This window comes from Gymnoscopelus microlampas (assembly GCF_963454915.1).
Source record: "Gymnoscopelus microlampas genome assembly, chromosome: 20".
Lineage (NCBI taxonomy): Eukaryota > Metazoa > Chordata > Actinopteri > Myctophiformes > Myctophidae > Gymnoscopelus > Gymnoscopelus microlampas.
In genome coordinates, this window is record NC_139957.1 from 11,146,059 (window position 1) to 11,167,912 (window position 21,854).

Sequence of the window (21,854 nt, forward strand, 5' to 3'; positions counted from 1 at the left end):
AATGACGTATAATACTTATGAGCTCAAGTGGTGTTAATGCGCGTACTGTATGTGAGCTTGTTGGGTGGAAGCCGACAGGTAAAAAAAACACCCTCTGGTCATGACATGTCTTCTCCTTGGATGTTTCAGCCTCTCTCCAGCTGTGGAGGTCTCGTCTCAGCCGGGTCATGTACTCCATGGCCAACTGTCTGCTGCTGATGAAGGTACTGTGTGTGTGTGTGTGTGTGTGTGTGTGTGTGTGTGTGTGTGTGTGTGTGTGTGTGTGTGTGTGTGTGTGTGTGTGTGTGTGTGTGTGTGTGTGTGTCTGTTAAAATACCAATAATTTATTTATTTTTTAACCATTAATAAAATCACACTCTTAAAATGTTTGTCCTCACAAGTGTGTATAAATGGACTGCGTTTTTTTCCTAGTCTTTCCAACGCACTCAAACGCACTTTACAATGTGTCACATTCACTCACACACACACACACACACACACACACACACCGCAACGGCAGAACACTGTTACACATTACATGTCACACAAGCGTTACAAGCACACACACCAAACGGTGACAGGCAACCAATGCAAGGCACCGATGTCGGGGAGCAGTTAGAGGTTCAGTGTCTTCTCTTGCTCAAGGACACTTCGGCCAGGAGAGGAGCCAGGGATGGAACCGGGAACGTTCCGGCGGCTCCCCAGGTGGCCGCTTTACCTCCAGAACCCACTGCCGGCCCCCTTGTGTGTGTGTGTGTGTGTGTCGGTGCTAGCGGCCGCGCGTGTGCGCACTGTATCTAAACGTCAGCCTCTGTCTTGTGGGGCCAGCTGAGTCTCTGTAGGAGCGTTTTTAGTTTGTTTCTCTTGGTATGTCTTTGTGTGTGTGTGTGTGTGTGTGTGTGAACGCACTACTCCGGATGTGGTTGTTGGTGTGTGTGTGTCTTGTGTGAGACATTCCCTGATGCTAGGCTAGCCGAGGATTCCCAGTGAAATCTCCCCAGACTGACCACTAATTGGATTCTTGGTCAGTGAGAGAGCAGAGACAGACAGACACAGAGAGAGAGAGAGGGGAAAATGAATGGGGTGTGGATTGGGGCCCACACACTGTAGGCAGTACCACAGTGCCATCTACTGGTGACAGTCTGGACTTTCACGCCCCCATACACACAAACAATCACACACATACACACACACTTACCATACTTGTGAGGACATTGACATTTTAGGATTTTAATGAACGCCTTCTTTTAAAAAGAAATGTTTTCTTTTCATTTTGAACTGTAAACCTAAAGCAGGAAAAAAATGCCGATCGACAAGCTCACAACGAGTATAAGTATAACGAGTATGAATCAGGCATAACTCTTAACTTTAAACCCTAAACCTAACCTCTTAAATGTCTAATTCCAACCTGAATCTCTTTTCCTAATAGTAAATCTGACTCTAAACGTCTTTTTTGAATCATAGAACAACCATTTCTCTTGTGAGGAAAAATTGTCTTATTTCTCCAATCTCTACTATCATCTCTGTCAGGTGGAAACCTCAACCTGAAAACTGTTACTTTTCAGGATTCAAATGCAAAAACGGCAAAAATAGCAGATCTACAAGCTCGAAACGCGGCGCATTTCGAGCTTGTAGATCTGCTACTTTTGATGTTTTTTGGGTGACTCTGTAGTATGACCACGTATGGCTGTAATTTACCGAAAAAACACAAGAAGTTAGAATATGTAGATAAGCGGTTTCTGCCCGACGACAGCAACGCTATACTTGAGGGAACATGTCACAATGCGGCCCTCACAAGTATAGTAATCCACACACACACACACACACACACACACACACAGAGAGAGAGTTGACTCTCGCCGTGCACACAAGCACACGCTCGCATGCACTAACTCCCCTGACCTCTGTCCGTGCTCGGCTCAGCAGTGCAGTCACCATGTGAGCAATGTGTAGCGGTGCAGAGTGGAGGGGGGGGGCACATCGACCCAATCATACTCCATAGCTTTGATTAATGTACTCTCCCTCTCTCTCTCTCTCTCTCTCCACCCTCTTTCTCCCCACTTATGTACCTCTCTCGTCCTCTATCTCTCTATAACCCCCCCCCCCCCCGTTTATTGCTCTTACACGTTCTTCCCCCCCCCCCCCCCCCCCACCACCACCCCACCCTACAATCGCTCTCGCGCCATTTATCTTTGTACGCCGTATTGTGCGCTTAACCTATCTCACACCTCTTACTGTATGTATGTCTCTCTCTCTCTCTTTCTCCCTCTCTCTGTCTCTCTCCGGGACGACGTCATTCATTTAAGCCCAGTTTTTAGACTTGTTTTTAGACGATGGTGCCGCATGGGCAAAACTTTGGCAATCTACAAGCTTGCAGATTGGCTAATTTTTTTTTAATGATTTTAGAAAATGTTCCACCTATACTTACTTGTACATCATAATGGCTCGGCAAGGCTCACCTATAATGACATGAAAGTGACTGAAGTTGTGTGCGTGTGCACAGTGAGAGAGTGTGTGTGTGTGTTTGTGATGTACAAGCTCACAGCGCACGTTTTTGAAAAATATCAAAAATGTAGAATCATTTTGATAATGTTTTAACATAGATCTTCTCTTCTGGGGGTTCCCCTGACAAAATCTTTTTAGGATAGGGGTCCTCGGTCAAATACATATCAGTTTGGTGGGGGGTCCTTGACACGAAAAAGTTTCTCCTATCTTTTTTTTTTTTAAGCAAAATGTATTCAAAGAGACATGACATTGTATTTACATATGCAAAAATTGAAACAACTCTTCGGTTTTATATTTTCTCCCATCCACCCCACCCCAGTCCTCCCCAACCACCCAAGATTTTTCCCCATAAGGCTGGACATACAAACAATAATGTACATGTACAGTAACAGCTCTCTCTCTCTCTCTCTCTCTCTCTCTCTCTCTCTCTCTCTCTCTCTCTCTCTCTCTCTCAGGACTATGTGCTGGCAGTAGAAACGTATCACTCCATCATCCAGTACGAGCCCCAGCAGAGAGTGCAGCTGCTCAGTGGCATCGGACGAATCTTCCTCCAGGTAAAGACCACAGTAACGTCTTCATGGAACCAACTGTAAACCATGCACAATACGTAAGACTTATTATAACACAAGTTGTACCCTCGCCAAGGCCAACCCCCCCCCCCCCCCCCACCACCCACACATACACACACGTGCGCACATGTACATTTAATAAAGCCTCCCACAGGACCATACACCAAATGTCTTTATTTTTTCTTATCAACCAGTAGGGGTCGTCCTACTCGACACCAGGGTCTAAAGCAGGGGTTTTCAACAGGGGGTCCGGGTCACCTAGGGGGTCCTCAGAGTTACTACAGGGGGGTCGCTAATTCTTTGTGTGATGGCAACTTTTTTTTCTTCCTTTTTTAACATTAACACTTAAACCCTAGAATCCATATTCTGAGGGTACCATTAGCCGAAAATAGCAGATCTACAAGCCTGTTCCAGGGGGTCCCCAACAAAAGCGTCACAATCATTTTAATCACTTTATCCATATTTTATACGTTGGCTTACTTGGATATTCAAAAATAGCAGATGTACATGCTGTTTGTTTTTTTTACCTTTCTGAGAAATATTTAAAAAAAAATGTGTAGATGTCTTCTGGGGGTCCCTGGCACAAAATCTTATCAGATGGGGGTCCTAAGCCAAATACATATCAATGTGGGGGTCCTTGACATGAAAAAGTTTGAGAACCACTGTTGTAGCCCATTAGCTAATGAGGTAGGTTAATACACATGCACATACACGCACACGCACACACGCACACGCACACACACACACACACACACACACACACACACACACACACACACACACACACACACACACACACACACACACACACACACACACACACACAGAGTACAGTACCTCTCTCAGTTGGTAACATTCACACCCTGATGACACCAATGTCAATGTTGCTGTGTGTGTGTGTGCGTGTGTGCGCTGTGTGTGTGTGTGTGTGTGCGCTGTGTGTCTCTCCATGGCCAGATCGGAGACATCAAAACAGCAGAGAGGTACTTTCAAGATGTGGAGAAGGCCTGCCAAGCACAGCCCAGTCACACCACATTCGTGCTGATGAACAGGTAACACGTGTGTGTGTGTGTGTGTGTTTGTGACCCTGAGCATTTCGTGCCCACCGCCTTCAGAAGACAATCGTGACAGGATTATTTTGGGCTCCACGCGGTAGCCAGCCATTCCATCAGGGGCTTTAACTGGTTGGCTGTGTGCCCTCACTCCGTATGAGTTGGCACGAGAGGTCACACCTCTCCGTCTCTGGCACCGCGGGGTGCCGAGCGCCAAGCTAGCCGAGGTGACAGAGACTGTGCCACTCACAGCGGGTGTGTTGATGTTCAATGCATAGCGGCAAGCTCCATGATTTGATCACTGTGGCATTTTATTTATATCGTCGCTGTCAGGTAGAAACCTCTTATCTCCATTTTCTAGCTTTTTGTGTTTTTTCGTAAATTAATGCCCTACTTGATCATACTACAGCGTCACACAAAAGCATCAAAAGTAGTAGATCTACAAGCTCGAAACGCGTCGTGAACTGGTTTCGAGCTTGTAGATCTGTTACTTTTGCAGATTTTTGAATTTGAATGCTGGGAAGTAACCATTTTGGACATGAGGTTTCCACCCGACAGAGACGATATATATGATGTGTGTTTCGTGTTATGTTCCAGGGCTTTTGTCTATCTCAGTCAGAATAACTACGCTGAAGCTCATTCGTCCTTTGCAGAGGTCCTGAAAATCGACCCGAAAAACCCAGTGGTGAGTGTGTGCACACAACCACATCACTTCCTGTTTTTTGGTTTTGTTTTTTTCATAAACTAAGCAAAACATACAAAAGCTTTGAATAAAAAGCTGTGTGCCTGAGCAATTACCTTTGTCTTCTGTCATATACTACAGTAGACCTATATCATTGGTTCTCAAAGTGGGGGCAAAAGTACGGTAGTTAACATAGCATCACAATAATTTTAACCACTTTATCCATATTTTATACTTTGGCTATTTAAAAAAATTATTGACAATGTTGAATAATTTGGTTATTTTTTACACAAAACTTCTCTTTTAGGGGTCCCTGGCACAACACATTTTCAGATGAATAGCCATTGCAAAAATGTACAAAGATGTTTTCCCGGTTTGGAATATCCGCACACATCCCTAGCCCAGAGTTCAAAACACTTCAACTCTGGGCGACCAGATAAAAACGTCTAGAATAGACGCTGCTGGCCTTTCCAGCGTAACATTCATTAACCCATTAAGACCTGGCCGTTTCTACAAATGCCTTCTAAATCTCAAACCTTTTCACGTCAAGGACCCCCAATTGGACACATTTGAAAAAATATATGCCAGGGACCTCCATAAGAAAATATTTGTACGGCTATAGCAGTGATTTCTGAACCATTTTAATTTCAAGGGCGCCCACTTTGATATGCATGAGGCCATGGGACCTCTCTAGGACCCCCCAATCTACACTGTAAAATCATCAATGTCATTTATGTTAATTTAACTCTGAGTGTGTACAAATGGAACCAAATGGGCCGGTTCCGCTCTCACTAGTGGGAACTGACGGAAGGGAAAAAAATGACCTACGGGAAAGGTTATGGAGTCACTCTGATGTTTTTAGGCTTCATCCTCCTGGGAACGTGAATGTGCTCAGCAAGTTGCAAGGTACCTGCTCATTAGATATGGAGATACCTTGTGTGCCAGTGTAAAAGACAGTGGGCTCTCTGTCTGTCTCACTCTCTCCTCCCATCATCCTCTCTGCCTGCCTGTCTGTCTCTCTGGTCTCCAGGCCAACAACAACGCAGCCGTGTGCCTGCTCTACCTGGGCCGGTTGAAGGAGTCCCTGGGCCAGCTGGAGGGCCTGGTGCAACAGGACCCGACGCTCTACCTCCACGAGAGCGTGCTCTTCAACCTGACCACCATGTACGAGCTGGAGTCGTCTCGCAGCACCCAGAAGAAGCAGGCGCTCCTGGAGGCCGTGGCCTGTCGAGAGGGAGACAGCTTCAACGCACAGTGCCTCAAACTGGTCTAGGAAGGCCAGAAGGAGAGCGACTGACTGAGTGAAGCCCCCATTTGTACGGTGTCGTGCGCTTGAAAATAGCCCATCTACAAGCACACGATGCTTCGCATTGCGACAGGGTTGTGAGCTTGTAGATCGGCTATTTTCTTAGGCAGTTGGGGGGGGGGGGTGAGCACGTCCTGCTACTCACTGACAACACTACTGCGCTTTCACTGGCCGCGATGCAGGGAATCTAGCCCAAACAAAGAAGAAGGAAAAAAAGAGATATCTGGCACATATCTGGCAAGTCTGCGGTGCCAGAAAGGGAACCGTTTTAGTTATAGGCTTGGTTTACCAAAACGCATTCAATTTTGCCCGTTAGTAAATGTATGAATGAAGGCCCATTATTTCTCTTCGGGTCGGCCTTGCAGTGGACAGAGCGAGGACAATGACACAAGAACAGTCACGCCCCAATCTGCTCAGAATGTTAACGCACGATGGTGGCTTATGTGATTCCCGGGATAGTTGCGTAAGGAAGACTCCAGATGGTAAAAAGAGTGCACGGAGAAGAAAAACAAATCCTGTGTGTTTAGGACGTTGTTGTTGTTTTTTATTATGCGGTTAAAGCTTCTTTCATTGCTGTTTCAATGATCTGAGAAATAATAATTACACCACTACAAATCACAAGAATCTATTATTATATACGAGTGGTGACACAGGGCACACTACAAACGTTTCGTGGCTGTCGGGCAGAAACCTTGTATCTCCATATTTCAACTTTTTTATGTTTTTTGGGGGTAAATTAATGTCCTACTTAATCATACAAGAGTGTCGCACAAAAGTAGTGAAAATAGCCGAATACCTGACAAGCTCACAGCGGCGTTGTGAGCTTGTCAGGTCGGCTATTTTCACTACTTTGAATCGTTTTTAAAATAATAAAAAAGGAACGGTTTTGGACTTCCACCCGACAGCGACGGTTTGCATTTGGAGTGGCTTGGGTGTTAACACTGCGACTCCGCACGACTGCTATACCGTGGCCGACAGCGTGGGCATTATGCGCATTAGCCAATGCGTTGTTGAAATGTTGTGGAACATAACATTCCCTCTTAGACTACAAGAAGCCCTGTTGTATCACTCCTTTCTTTCTCTGAGCTGTTATCGTTCCAGCATTACTGTATTGATATGAATGATAAGGGCGGAACACTTGTTTTCAGCTCAAGTTACATATTTAGGTCTGCGATTACCTCATGAAGAGAAAGGGAGAGAAGAAATCGGTTTGGGTTTTTCCGCAGGCCAAGCCTGAGAGTGCACTGTGTCCTGTATCCACTAAACACAATGGAATGTAAGTAATCCAAACCTGTACATATCATAGTAGGGAAGTTGTTGTAAAAAGAAACCTATATATATATATATTTGTCTGGCAATTTGTTTTATTGATTTACCCTTATCTTAAGTATCACTGTTTACATGTTTGCATTGATCAGAATTCATTTAATCTCATTGTGTGTTCTGGATAAAACCCAATTGTTTTATCCTCCATAAGAATCTACTTTTATGTCAAGAAATTCTGGTGATAATAAAAAGACTGAAAGTCGTAGTGACAATTTTATTTCCATGTGAAGTCAGTCTACAAGAGATGCTGTACGTATCGACACTTTTCATTATGTACTATGTATTGTAACGACTCAAATGACCATTTCCATGTTTAGAGTCAAGTCATTTTAAAGTCAAAGCGCCTAAATTTAAATAAAACCAAGGCACAATAGGTTATCTACAAGAAGGCTATGTAATGCCTTATTACAACAACAAAAAAGCCCTTGTTTGATTTTGTTCACTGCATTGTATGTGGTCCTTATATCCATTATACACAAACACTATGAACCGCTTTACCTAAAATCACATGTAGTGTCAACCTAAATATAAGTCACATTCCAATATGTAGAGCTGCAACTATTCTATTGATTACTTATATATAATCAACACATTTTGGGGGATAATATCACAATCTCACAAATATTCAAATTATTCTTTCTAATCAACTAAATGAGTGATGCTTTGTAGTACAACAGTGTTGTGCAGAAATAGTCAGTCTACAAACTCACATGTTGATTAAATCCATTAGTTCTAACAGTTCCACTCCTAATTACTTGTCTCATCAAATACCCGAGTCCAATGCTGTTCACACAGCTCACACCTGGGGCCTTCATGTATTAAAGCTTGTGCAGCATTAACTCTCTGTAAATATAACAGGCAATATATTCTCACTCAAGTTACCTTTTCATGAATACTGATCTTTCTTTGCATAGACTCAGACGTCATTTTTATGCACACAAACCCTTCGTACAGTACAGTATGGTCCCTGGTCTTACCCAATACTCCAATCCAATTCGAACTTATATACTTTACATATATGTGCCCTATGTTTTTCTTCTGTGAGTGTAATGCACCAAGTAAACTCTTATGTGAACATACTGGTACCTGGCCAAACAATAACTATGAAGTACTACGTTTTATGTCATTCTCCGCAGTTCTTCTTTTCCAGGCACTTTCATGAAGACTTTTCTTCTTCACTTCTTCAGTCACTGTAATGAAGCAACGTACTTCTGACGGATCTCAAAGTCGTCGGCCGGTCGGTTGTGAGCCTTCCACACGGGCTCCCCCACAAACAGTCTCATGGCTTTAGTGTAGTTCTGTGGAAAGATTGCAAAAGTCGAATCATCGTGAATCTACGGTAGCTATTAAGCCTGATTTATACTTAGTTGTGCAATGGTGTCCCGCAACGAAAATAGCCGATCTACAAGCTCACAAGCTTGTAGAAAAGGAACCCGATCCCTCCCGGTGGAGGTGTCACCCAACCAATTTAGAGAACGGGATAAACGAATATCTAGGTATCTATGGCAAGGGAAGACACCCAGAATTAGATATAAAACACTACAATTAAGAAGGGAAGCAGGAGGTCTGGGCCTCCCTTGTGTGAATGAATACTTGTGTGCTGGTGTACCCCTTCATATTCAGCAAGATGGAAAGATAGAGATAGAGATAGCGTGGTCACAGGGGGTCCCACTGGCTGCCATAATTGGAGATGATAGGCTAATAAATAATATGAAGGATAAAAACAATCCCTGGATTAACACAGCATTTGATCTCTCGCCAGAAATGTGGCCTGAGAGATGTAGCTAAAATGATGGTGTGCATACGACACAGATTTTATCCCAAACAGAATTGATAACCGTGGCATAATGCATATCGAAGTTGGATTGACAAAAGGTATCTCAAACTACTCCACATTTGTACACAAGGGGGCACTCAGGAGCTTTAAATCTATTCACAGGGAATATGGTTTGGAACAAAGGGATTTCTAATAGTTATCTTCAGTTTTGGCATTATTTCAATCAAAACCTGGGTGGTTTTGTCATCGGGACGTTCTCCTACATGTAGTAGGATTATTTCTAGTATAATGGTCTCCAACAGAATTCTGATCCTTCTTGTAGCTTGTAGATCGGTTGTTTTTGGTACGGGACACCATACAAATCAGAACCTGCACAGCACGCTTCAAATAGATTTTCAAGGCCTCATAAATACAGAGTGCATGTGATTTTAGGACAAGGACTTAAACCTGGCCTAATTAACTAATTTAAACAGTGGTTCTCAATGAGGACCTCAATATGTCCTTGAGGGGATTCCAGGGGGTTAAATGACGGGTGGTCCAGCTAAAAGACTGTCAGTTAGGAACCAAATGGACCCTTGTGTGAGTCTGTAACTCCCAAGAGTGTACGAATGGAACAAACAGACCCATAAGGTCCATTTGTACACTCTCAGTTAAAATAACCCTGAGGATTTTACAGCATAGATTAGGGTCCCAGAGATGAAACGTTTTATTAAATGGGGGGTCCGTGGCATAATGCATATCGTCTCTGTCGGGTGGAAACCTCATATGTCCAAAACTGTTACTTTTCAGGCCGCAAATTCAAAAGTAGCAGATCTACAAGCTCAAAACGCGCCGCTTCGCGCCACGTTTCGAGCTTGTAGATCTGCTACTTTTGATGCTTTTGTGTAACTCTGTAGTGTGATCAAGTAGGGCGTTAATTTACGGAAAAAACACAAAACAGTTATAATATATATAGAGATAGGCGGTTTCTGCCCGACAGTGACGATACCTAACTATGGATGCGTTGAATTAAACGGGCTGAGGGATCACTGAGCTAATCCACAGCCACACACTCACTGTGTCAGTGAGGGTGAAGCGGTGGTAGATGCCTGCAGGAAGGGTGATGAGGTCTCCTTTCGTCATGGAGATCCGGATCCAGCGCTCGTCCTTGTCCCTGACGTCAAAGTAGGCGTGGCCGTCCAGGACGTAGCGGATCTCATCGTCCAGGTGGAGGTGCTCCTCAAAGAACATCTTCAGCTAGGGAGACAAAGAAATAAATAAATACGAGAATAAATAGACAGTTTATCAATTAAATTACAGGACACCGAATCATTGTGTCTGTGTCTCACTAAAAAAACAACGCATTAGTACCCGAGGATAGTGTCTCAGTGACAAGACAATAGAGTGAATTGAAGTGGGGACATTGGGGGCTCCCCAGATGACATTAAAGTGACAATTTAAGGACTTTTAAGACCTTTTTAATACCTCAAGAAAAGAAATGAAAGAAAAAGACCATTACTGCATCAAAAGTAATCAACAAACTATACTATGAAATGGTCAAACATTGGCCAAATTGTCAAATAATATAAGAAAGAGGCAAACATTTTGAAAATAGCCGATCTACAAGCTTGTAGATCGGCTATTTTTACAATATTTATCAGTGGAACCGAGACAACAGATACAAAGAGGATAATCCAAGCTTTCCGTACAGCTGCAATGTTGGCGAGTTTAACGTTGTTTAATACAATCAGATAGGACTTTTCTGTTTGGATGTATGGGCTGTAAGGGTTGGTATTGCACCTCTAGATTCCAGATATGTATACTCATTTGTGAAGCTGGGGCCAGTAACTCAAAAATACTGCAGTTTCACTTGTTTCCAGGCAGGTGGAGTGAGTCTCCTGGAATGAGGCAGAAGCTCCACTACTTGTTTAAAGATAACCTTTACCTCTCTATATAGTTACCTTTTCCTCATAGTTCGGTAAGGTGTCTTTATGAACGCTGATGATATCCATATAGGAGTAGCCTTGGTCTTTGCGGAGTTTCTCCAACTCTGGGTCTGTATCATAGATATCTGCATTCAGCTAGGGAAAAAACACCACACAGCAGCTTTGATCAAAAGGAAAAATAGCTACCAAGAAAAAAAACTGTAAATTAAACGGTATCTGCAGTCACTCACTATAAAAAGCTTCATTGGTCATCTTGAGATTCTACTCTCACATCATGTACTCATGTACTTAAGTACAATATTGAGGTATTTTTACTTTACTGGAGTATTTCTTTCAGTCCATTTACTTCTACTCCATTACATCTCAGAACCAAATATTGTACTTTTACTCCACTACAATTATTTGAAAACGTACTAGTGATTACTAGTTACTTTGTAGATTTTGATTATAAATCAAAGATTATTACAAAACATACATGAAAATAGCAGATCTACAAGCTCACAATGCTTTGCAAGCTTGTAGATCTGCTATTTTCAAATTTTGAAAACTTGGACTTGTGAAATGGGACATTCTGCATAACGACTACTTTCACTTTTAGTACTTTATGTATATTTTGATTTTCAAAACTTTTGTACTTTTTACATTTTGGATACCGGACTTTTACTTGTAACAGAGTATTTCTACCTTGTGGTATTAATACTATTACTTGTAACAGTATTTCTACCTTGTGGTATTAATACTTGTACTTAAGTAAAAACAAAATGTGAGTAGTGTACTTCTTCCACCACTGCTAAGCTAACGATGCTAACACCAGGGCAGCATTTTACCTTCCAGTGTGAAACGCCGAGCTGTGTTAGTTGCTCCAGAGACACCGGCTGGTTGGGACTGAGTTGATGTTTAGCTCTCTGATCTACATCAGAACTGTCCATGTACCAGGCCTCTATAGTCATGATGCTCTTTAACCTGCTCTTAACTGCTCTTTAACCTGCTCTTTAACACACACACTCAACAACAACAACAACAACAACACACACACGTGCACGTGATACCAACACTTCCGGCAACAACATGGTCATGTTGTTCTTCTTCTTCTACTTCTCCGTGTGATTTTCGGCAGACTAGATGCCTTGCGGCACATTGCTGCCTCCCACAGGTCGGGAGTAGACCTCATTTTGTGATTTAATAGTTTCCTATATATTTGTACTGTAGGCCAATAGCCGTGATGAACTCCAGCACTGCCTTCACAGTCCTTGACTGGTTTTCCATGGGATTCAGGAGACTTGAGTGTTATACAGTATAACCGATGTATGAAGCAGTGGCAAGTGAGCCAACAAGCAGTATAACTTGTACTGCTTGTTGGCTCACTTGCCACTGCTTCATACATCGTTTTCCTTTCTTCCATATACCGGCTGCACTCTTACATGTGTCACAAAGTACATCTGGATGTTTCCCCATTTTTGCCAAGTCCCATGCCAGTCCCAGTGTCCCAGTCTCAGTCTTGTCATTGTCACTGTCTGCCTTCTCTCTGCCCCCATGTACCACTGCCCTCTCTTGACACTGCTCTAGGTTCTTACTACTAGTGCCTTCCCTCTTCTGTTCCTTTTCCCACTGCTCCTGCCACCCTGCCATGATCCTTCTTTTAATGATGGATCTGCACTCATACACCAACATGCCCATGTGACTTGAGATGCTGTGGTCATGGGTCTTCATGTGATGAGCACACTTTTTTCTTATATATTTTCATTTTAGTTACTTAAACATTAAAAAAAACGCAAATGAAAATGCTAGCAGATCTACAAGCTCTTTGCATTGCAACATATTTTTGCTATTGAAATAGGGTTATTAAATAAATTGAATAATATGATTGTTCTGCTTTTTTTGTATTATATGTATTGTAACTTAGGCCTACACAAGACAAGAACATGTCTGTCTTGTGTTTAAAATGCTGGAGGTTAGGGGAGGGGAGGGGGGTAAGTGTCTTGCTCTAGGACACCTTGATACATTGCAGTGTAATTGTCTGCTGTATGCGTGCCAACAGCAAGTATGAGGTACATGATTAAATATAAATAGATTTATCCAGACATGTATGTCTGTCTGTGGCTGGTTGTACATTGCTTTAGCAATAAGCAACAAGACGGAAACCCACAAACACCTGCTGAGAGAGACATACACGAGACATGTGCATGCACTAACACACTCAAACAGAACAGAACATTAACAGGGTTTTATCAGCAGGGGTCGGGGAGAGGTTCAGAACAACGGTCAATGTGTGATTACACATTTAATATAATTAAATGTGTGATCACACACTGACCGTTTATTAAACGTGTCGCCTATAATGACATTTACAAAATGGGGAGGCCCTGGTTGAAAGTGGTTAACCACCAGACCCTCCATCACTCACTACTGCTGAAGGGGAGAGGCACGAGAGAACAGGAAACAAGAAAAAACACAACACTACCACTATATGTGACTCATTTGTAGTAGTCATACACACACACACACACACACACACACACACACACACACACACACACACACACACACACACACACACACACACACATACACAAATGCTCGCACACAGCCACCAAATTGCTGGTGTCATTTCATTTCCTTAATTTTGCCTAGCTATCTGCCATGTCTGATAACTTAAAACATTATTGCACTGATTTGTATTCATGTTGTTCTTTTTCTTTTGGCTTCCCATCAAGGGTCGCCCACAGCGGATCATCCGTTTCCATCTACTTCTGTTCTCTGCATCTTCCTCGGTGACTCCTGCCACCTGCATGTCCTCTCTCATTGCATCCATAAACCTCTTCTATGGCCTTCTTATCCTCTTGCCTGGCAGCTCCATCTTCAGCATTCTTCTCCCAATGTACTGTGCACCTCATCTCTCCTCTGCATATGTTGTTTTATCCTGCAACCTTCCTAACCTGGGCTGATCTCTAATGTCATTTCTGATCTTGTCCCTCTTTGTCACTCCTAATGAAAAATCATAGCATCGTTAATTCTGCCATCTCCTCCAGCTCTGTTTCCAAGCCATACAGCTTGTCACACTACCATCTTCCCTCACCCACTCTTTTTCACCTGTAATCATGTGATGTGACAATAACGTTGATACTTATTGTGATTCACCTAGTGGCAGTCCATTAGACTACTCCCAAACACTGGGCCGGATTCATTTTTATGGGTTGTGAGTAAATATCCCTTTATTTTTCGTTTCCTACATTAGTTTTTAATTATTATCTATGGGAGACGTAAAATTTCTAGCTAAAAAGGTTGGGAACCACAGCTTTAGACGAGTGGTTCTCAAACGTTTTCATGTCAAGGTCCCCAAATTGTATTAATAGGTATTTGGCCACAGACCCCATCTGAAAATATTTTGTGCCAGGGATCTCTATACAAGATTTATGTTGTTAAAATGTTTCAAAGATATTCCAAATGTGTCACATTTTTTAAAGATGTATTGAAACTAGCAGATCTACAACACTTCACATTGTGAGCTTGTAAATCGGTTATATTCAATTAGCACACAGGAAACAGAATGCTTTCAAAGATGCATTCCCCCCCGCAAACATTGTATGCTATTGACAGGAAAGTGACAAGACAAGTTTAACTCCTTTAAACTTTGAGAATACATGTTTTAGAGTATTAATTCAACATCCTTTAAATACTTATACAGAGTATATCAGGTATTTACAGTATTTTTCCATGGGTTATTGTAACGGTTCATTATAACACTATTGTCAAGTAAAGTTTTATTAAACAATTTCAATGCTCAGTTTACAATATATATATATTTTTTAAAAACCGGTTTACAGTTTGCACTTACACAACACAACTGTGACAACATTGCAGGCACCTCAACAGTGTGACATTAATACAAATATTAGATCAAACATCCATAATAAAAACAGAATACAGTTGTTAAAGAAGTACAAATAGCAGGTTGCAAAATAGTAATTATAAGCTGTGTTTGCTGTAGCTATAGATACAGTAGGTGTATACTGCTGTATACTGTTGCTTCTGATGATGCTTTTTGTGATGTTATTCCTCCTGTAACCCCTACTAGTTCACTTTGTATTGCTACCCTTGCTGCATCCTACAAAACTTTTTCTTACTCTGTATCTGTAACTAAACGGTTGTGCTGCCTCTGATGACTGAATTTCTCCTGCAAAATCAATGAAGGTCTATCTGTAAATTTTGAAGGTTTGTCTGTCAGAAGTCCAGCATTCAGCTGCACATGGTGGTCGTTAATCCTGGGACTCTGAGCTTGGTGACGAGCATGGAAGGAACAATGGTGTTGACTTGACTGAACTGAAGTTCATGAACAGCATTAATATCATGTTCTGTTCCTCACTTCCAAATTGATGGTATAAACATGAACTGTGTTCTTAATACAAAATGAATAACTACATTAAGACATACAGTAATAGTTGGTGGTTTGTATTAATGTGAATATGAGTATGACAGTGTGTACTTCTGTACAATAAAATGTTTGAGTGTGTCTCAGTTTCATTACTAGTTGATACTGTTTAACGTCGCAAAGCAGAACACTAAGATGCAGGTTCATCAATTAAGTTAATAGAAACATCACTTCTCACAGATCCAGTTGTATCCGGGTCCATGTGAACATAACTTATTATACCATCCTCCGTGCCAGTAGCATGCACAGTTCAAGTCTTCCGTGTTATGAGGATGTCCACTGCCCCAGTACCTGCAGGAGAAACAACATCATGCATTCTTAACCACATCCACTCTGACACTCTCATACAGTGACTTTGATAGAATTACTATAGAAAACATCTAAAATATCTCACTGTGTTGTCAATGGTGTTCCATCCACCCAGGTCCAATTTCCCTCAGTGCTTTTCAGACCAATCCATGATGCTCCACCCACATACAATCCTCTGATGAATTCCTGATAATTTGTCAATGATTGAACCATTATTAATAAATTATCTCTACATTCAGGTCGGGTTTTCACCATAAATATGGAATTATACTGTACACGCGCACACACGCACACACACACGCACACGCACACGCACACACACACACACACACACACACACACACACACACACACACACACACACACACTAACCTGTTCTTCTTTACTGTTAATCACCACCAGATCTGCTCCTGTCTTGAGACATTGTTCTCTACTTTCCTCCCAAGTTTTATATAGGGTTTCATTAGACGTGTAATAACAGCTGCATCCAAACTTCTTCCATCCACTGGGACACGACTTGACTAAACATCAAACAAAGAGTTTTACTGGTGGATTTTCCATGCACTGATAATTAATTCGAACTTGTAATGTAATTCTAGTAATGATAGCAGTCAAATACAAAATAATAATAAATAGTAATAAATCACTCGTTTAATGTTTTACAGAATTGTTTTATAACACATCATATCTGACTGTTAGCAAAGACAGAGACACAATTTGGGCATTTAGGACTTTTCCTGTGTTTCCTATATTTCCAAATGTCAATTAGAGTCAATGAGTGATGTAATAGTTTGTCTACATTTTTAATTAAGAAAACGGCAATAACAAAAACAAAAAATTAAATCATACACCTTTTTATGAATGTTTACTTTTTTAACAACTATATCCCCTGATAATAACAATATAACAACACGAATTATCATTCAATCAAAACGGTTTGTAATCTCTCTCACCGTCTCCCCTAAGCTGGTTTATTTCACATTTTAGCTGGTCTCTCTCCAGGGTCAGGTTGTTGAACTTGATCAGTAGTTGGTTATAGGCTGCTGAATGATCTGAAAAACACAGTTGTTGCTACTGTTCATGATGAAGTCAAGCATCTGTGCAGAAAAGGAGGACAAAGGTGTGCTTTTTTGTGTGTCACAAATATTGTGAAAATAGCCGAACTACAAGCTCACAACGCCTCGCACTGCGAGGAGTTCACACAATCACTTGATTAATGTTAGGAGAATGACTTGGTTTACAACACAAACTATGACTGTGTGGCAATTTGCAAAGCCCTAGGCTATAATACATTTGTCTTGTTTTTACAGCATGGCTGTGCTGTCTTGTATGTTAAAAATGTGTTCTGTACCTTTAAGACAGAAATCTAGTTTAGTTTCTCCTTGAATGGCTCTGGTATAATAGTATATAGTAGTATATATATATATAATATATAATTAGCCTCGGTCCCAGCCTCACTTATCGCTCTGGTATAGACGAATCCACAGACGCGCTTGCCTGTAGGCGGCCATTGCTGCGGTGTCGCGGTGCGGAGCATTGACACCGCAGCTATGGCTGCCTACAGGCAGCGCGTCTGTGGATTCGTCTATAGTAGGCCTATACAGGTTTGTGAGTAGGGTAGGTGCAAGCAGCCGCAGGTGATGTTAATCAGTTAATTAGTCAGTTCTCACTTGACAAGCAGCTAAGCAGCAGACGCACAGTTCATTCTCTTCTCTCCTGTAAAAGTTTGGTTACCTGTTTCAGTTCAGCCTTTACGGAAGCATTGTTGGTATGCACCGGGCACCCTTCGCGGTGCCCGGTGCTTGGACCCGGTTCGGTGCCCCCCGGGAGCGTTTTGTCAAGGGGGGGGGGGGGGGGGGTGATGATGCGCAGAGCAGCGCGGTGGGGGTGGGGGGGAGGGGGGGCTCGCAGGGTGATGCGCGGAGCCCTGCTTCAACATTTCGGCGTTTTTCGGCGTTTATTTATTTTTTCACGCCGTTTGGTGCCCCCCCAAGGTTGGTGCCCTGTGCTTCAGCACCTCAAGCCCGTTGGATAAGCCACCACTGGGTATGTTGTGTTTATATTCAATGTTATTTCTGATATTTTGTGTGACGCAGCATTCTGTGAGATTAACCCTGTAAAGACACACAGACAAAGGGCAAAAGCATATCTCCCCCCTTGCATTTGGCCTGGTGATAAAACAGTGGCCAGTGGTGATAAAACAGCAAGGATGGAAGTTTACTCACATTTTAAATTCCAGGAATCTGTGAGTGACTGCAGTGTGCGTGCGTGCGTGCGTACGTGATGTAATAGGATTGACTGATGTCACAATGCTGATGTCATAGTACTGACGTCATAGATCGACCTCCAAGTAGCCTACTCAGACAACGGGTACTGACATAATTGAACATAACAAAGGGGGACAGACTAAATAGCACATTGTACCTGAAACAGGTAGGCCTAATTAGAAGTCGTAGTACACAATATTCCTTCAAAAACTTTTATAACCTCTCACCTGCTGTCTCTCTCTTAAACTGGTTTACTTCACTTTGTAACTGATTTCTCTCCAAGGTCAGGTTGTCATATCTGGTCTCTAACTGGTTATTGACTGAATTATCTGCAAAGGAGAAAATTGATCAACATGGTTGTTGCAACTGTCCAAGATGAGGTGAAGCAGAATATGTGTGTGGACAATTTGCTTTGAGGAGAACATTCAACGTTATTATTCTTTTTGACTATGTATCTTGTTAACATCACCCTTTTTCATCATACTTTGCAGATGCACGCAATAATACACACACAGACTCCAGTAGAAACAAAGATAACTAGAAAAAGTGCTCCTCGGAGCACAACTCTCCGCCAGCAAATATTGGAATTTATTCCAAGATTGGAACTTTGATGATAGGCGTTGCGCCTTTGCTTCTTCATCAGTTTGCAGACAATGATTAGCTTCTTCAGTTTGCATAATAAGAGTTAGTTGCACTGTGTCATCAACTGTGACTGGAAAGTACTGTTCTTGATTAATCCTGTCTAAGCTATTTATATTACGTATTGTGATGACACCAGTGTGTCTACATAATGTATTGCTCCGCCATTTCTCAGCCATTTCGTGATTATTCCTGTCTTACCTCACTTTGAAAGAGACCAAGACTCTTTCTAAGTGACACATCTATTTATAGGCCGCTATACGTCATGCGTCTCACTAGCCAATCAGAGCACACTCTTTCAACGTTTTGTCACGTGTCACGTGAGGCTTGACCAATGTTAGCTTGGCCGAGGGGGGGGGGGCGGAAAGTGAAAACATAGTCTCCTGGCGGAGACAATTAGGTTAATAAACAGAAGTCACAGCAAGGTTTGGGCTAATTCTGTGGTGACCTTTGTAATTTAGTTTCTACATCTAGAAAGTTTCAGGCAACAAAATCCCTGAGTGAGTGATGTTGTAGTTTTGTGACATGGAATACTCACAGTGCACAGCCTGGACAATGATCACTACCAGCAGCATAAGACACATCCCCAGACACAGAGCAACTCTCAGAGACTTTTTCACTAGTTTGGAGAACTGATCTGCAACAGAAAGTACAGCTGCTAGGTGTGCTGCATCTGAGACATTAAAAACAAAAAAACAAGACTAAGCCCTGCTAGCTACACCCAACTGGACCATGGTTATTTGAACTGACCAACATTCTCTCAAAAAAGATGTTAACACACATGACACAAACTTGTTAAATGTTATGCTTCAAAGAAATCTGAATGAATTCATCTTTTCCTGCTGCTGGAAAGACAATGGCTTGTTTTTGTACCACTTTGAAACAGAGAAATCACCTTGACAACGATTCACAACGACAAACTCACCCTGAGTGTGACCTCCTGCTGTGTTCTCCCTCGTGTCCTCCTCTGGTCCAGAGACGCAATGGTCCACACTCTCATAGATGTCCACCACCATCTCCTCCATCTCTCCTCTCTCCTCCAACTGTCCACTGTCCTCAGTGTCCCTACACTCTCCTCTGTCTCCATCTCTCTGTCTCACCCTCAACTGTTCACTGTTGAAATGGTCCACACTCTCATAGATGTCCACTACTCTCTCCTCCATCTCTCCCCTCTCCTCCATCTGTCCTCAGTGTCCCTCCTCTGTCCTCTGTCTCCAACTCTCTGTCTCACTTTATTTGTAAAGTCTGACACAACAAATATATCTGTAGACAAGGATAAGAAGCTTGAAAAGTAACTATTGACTACAAATAGTAACTAATGTGTATATTCCTCTCCTATCTTGTTTAGCTGTATCAAAATGTCTCTTGACATGATTGCTAGTTAAATGTACTGAGTTATCAAATGCGTCTGTGGCTGGTTGTACATTGCTTTAACAATGAGGAAGAACAAGACATGCAGTAAACCCACAAACACCAACAGTACTCAGAGAGACACACGTATACGCCCAAAATAGGGACACCATGTTGAAAGTGGTTAACCACCAGGCCCTGATGAGATGAGTGAACACTGCTGTGCTGAATTTCTGTGCCACAATAATAGGGTTAACATGCTTTCTTTGGTAACAGCTGGAGCTTTTTTAACAAGGCACCGGTCCATTGCAGTAGCCAAGTTCACTGCAGATGCAGGTGAAATATTGTTTGAACTGTGCCAGGTACTGTACCGTAACAGCGGCGTAGTGTGAACAACAGCGCTGTTGTTGTGTGTCATGGATGGAGTGTGTGTGTGTGTGTGTGTGTGTGTGTGTGTGTGTGTGTGTGTGTGTGTGTGTGTGTGTGTGTGTGTGTGCGTGCGTGCGTGCGTGCGTGCGTGCGTGCGTGTGTGAATAAGCACTCAATGCCATGGTTACTATCAAAATATATAAAATAAAGCTTAATTGTAGCTTGTTCTTTTTTTATTCATTTTTTAACCAAAAAAGATCACTTACACCACCTTATCTTCTTTCCCTCTGTGCATCAATGACCAAACAGTGTATTGATTGATGTTATTAACAAAAAAGGCCTAAAATTATTATTTTTTTCACTCAAATATGTGTGAGAACGGATGTGTTATAATCCATAATAGGTACATTCCTATAATTTTAACATACTAGACAAGTAAAATAGCATTGATTGGTTGATTTTTTTATTGAATACTTTATTTAGAAGTTTGCAGAAAAGTTCAAAAAGGTCAACTAAATAGGATTGGAAAGCTCAAAAAAGCCTAAAGGCTTGTTTCAATTGGGGTCATCACATACTCAATTAATGGAGACACTAAATGACAGGCAGATAGACACATATGCAGAACATCATATAAACATTTTAAAGGTAAGATAAACAAAACATATGTACAGTAAACAATTTGAGGGGGGGGGGGTAGCAAAGAACTACACAGGCAGTCAGCTCTTTATGGAGGACTTGGAAGTTACTTAAGACTTGTAGGTAAAGGTAACCAAAGATGGTGACTAATAGAAGGATCCACCATCCCAATTTTAGCCACTAGAGGCACATATTAGGTACCTCATACCTATGACCTCTGTCATTTCAATTGCTTTTTTGGCTACTTTATCTGCTCCTTCATTCCCTTCTATGCCTACATGAGCAGGTACCCAGCACAAACACGCCTCCACACCTCATATATAGCCGATATATACTTTGATGGATTTCCATTACCAAGTCTTCCCTAGTGCAGGGGTCTTCAACAGGGGGTCCAGGACCCCTAGGGGATCCTCAGAGTTACTACAGGGGGTCCGCCAAATCTTTGTGTGATTGGAACTTTTTTTTTACACTAAACACTTGAACCCTTGCATTACTATGAGGGGAACATTAGTTGAAAATAGCAGATCTACAAGCACAGCTTCTAGACTGGTCTACCATTTTCCACACTGGTCACAGTGGTAGGGCTTTTCTCCTGTATGAATTCTCTCGTGATCTTGGAGATGACTTCTCTGGCTGAACCGTTTCCCACACTGGTCACAGTGGTAGGGCTTCTGCCCTGTATGAATTCTCTGGTGAAGTTTGAGAGCACTGCTCTGGCTGAACCGTTTCCCACA

General features: G+C 42.2%; 2 protein-coding genes across 2 annotated transcripts in view; one reads left to right on the plus strand and one right to left on the minus strand.

Moving 5' to 3' along the window:
• trappc12 (trafficking protein particle complex subunit 12) overlaps nt 1-7,620 on the plus strand; it is a 48,245-nt gene extending 40,625 nt beyond the window's left edge. The window contains exons 8-12 of the mRNA XM_084045800.1: nt 130-203; nt 2,940-3,038; nt 4,011-4,105; nt 4,703-4,790; nt 5,818-7,620. Of these exons, the coding sequence (XP_083901926.1) occupies nt 130-203; nt 2,940-3,038; nt 4,011-4,105; nt 4,703-4,790; nt 5,818-6,060 (599 nt within the window). The 3' untranslated portion in view covers nt 6,061-7,620. The remainder of the gene's footprint in view (nt 1-129; nt 204-2,939; nt 3,039-4,010; nt 4,106-4,702; nt 4,791-5,817) is intronic.
• A 45-nt stretch (nt 7,621-7,665) lies between these two features.
• adi1 (acireductone dioxygenase 1) lies at nt 7,666-12,094 on the minus strand. Its single transcript, XM_084045801.1, has 4 exons — nt 11,949-12,094; nt 11,137-11,256; nt 10,253-10,432; nt 7,666-8,717 (listed from the first exon to the last, which is right to left on the minus strand). Exons 1-4 carry the CDS (start codon nt 12,069-12,071, stop codon nt 8,607-8,609), a joined length of 534 nt encoding a protein of 177 aa, XP_083901927.1. The 5' UTR covers nt 12,072-12,094; the 3' UTR covers nt 7,666-8,606.
• Between the last annotated feature and the right edge of the window lie 9,760 nt (nt 12,095-21,854).

Bases quoted from the DNA above. Each gene is read 5' to 3' on its own strand.
- adi1 (XM_084045801.1), bottom strand. From the start codon at position 12,071: ATGACTATAGAGGCCTGGTACATGGACAGTTCTGATGTAGATCAGAGA. The intron at 10,433-11,136 runs GTAACTATATAG...TTGTCTCCCTAG, and splicing joins TACCGAACTATGAGGAAAAG to CTGAAGATGTTCTTTGAGGA. The intron at 8,718-10,252 runs GTGAGTGTGTGG...ATCTTTCCACAG, and splicing joins GCTTCACCCTCACTGACACA to AACTACACTAAAGCCATGAG.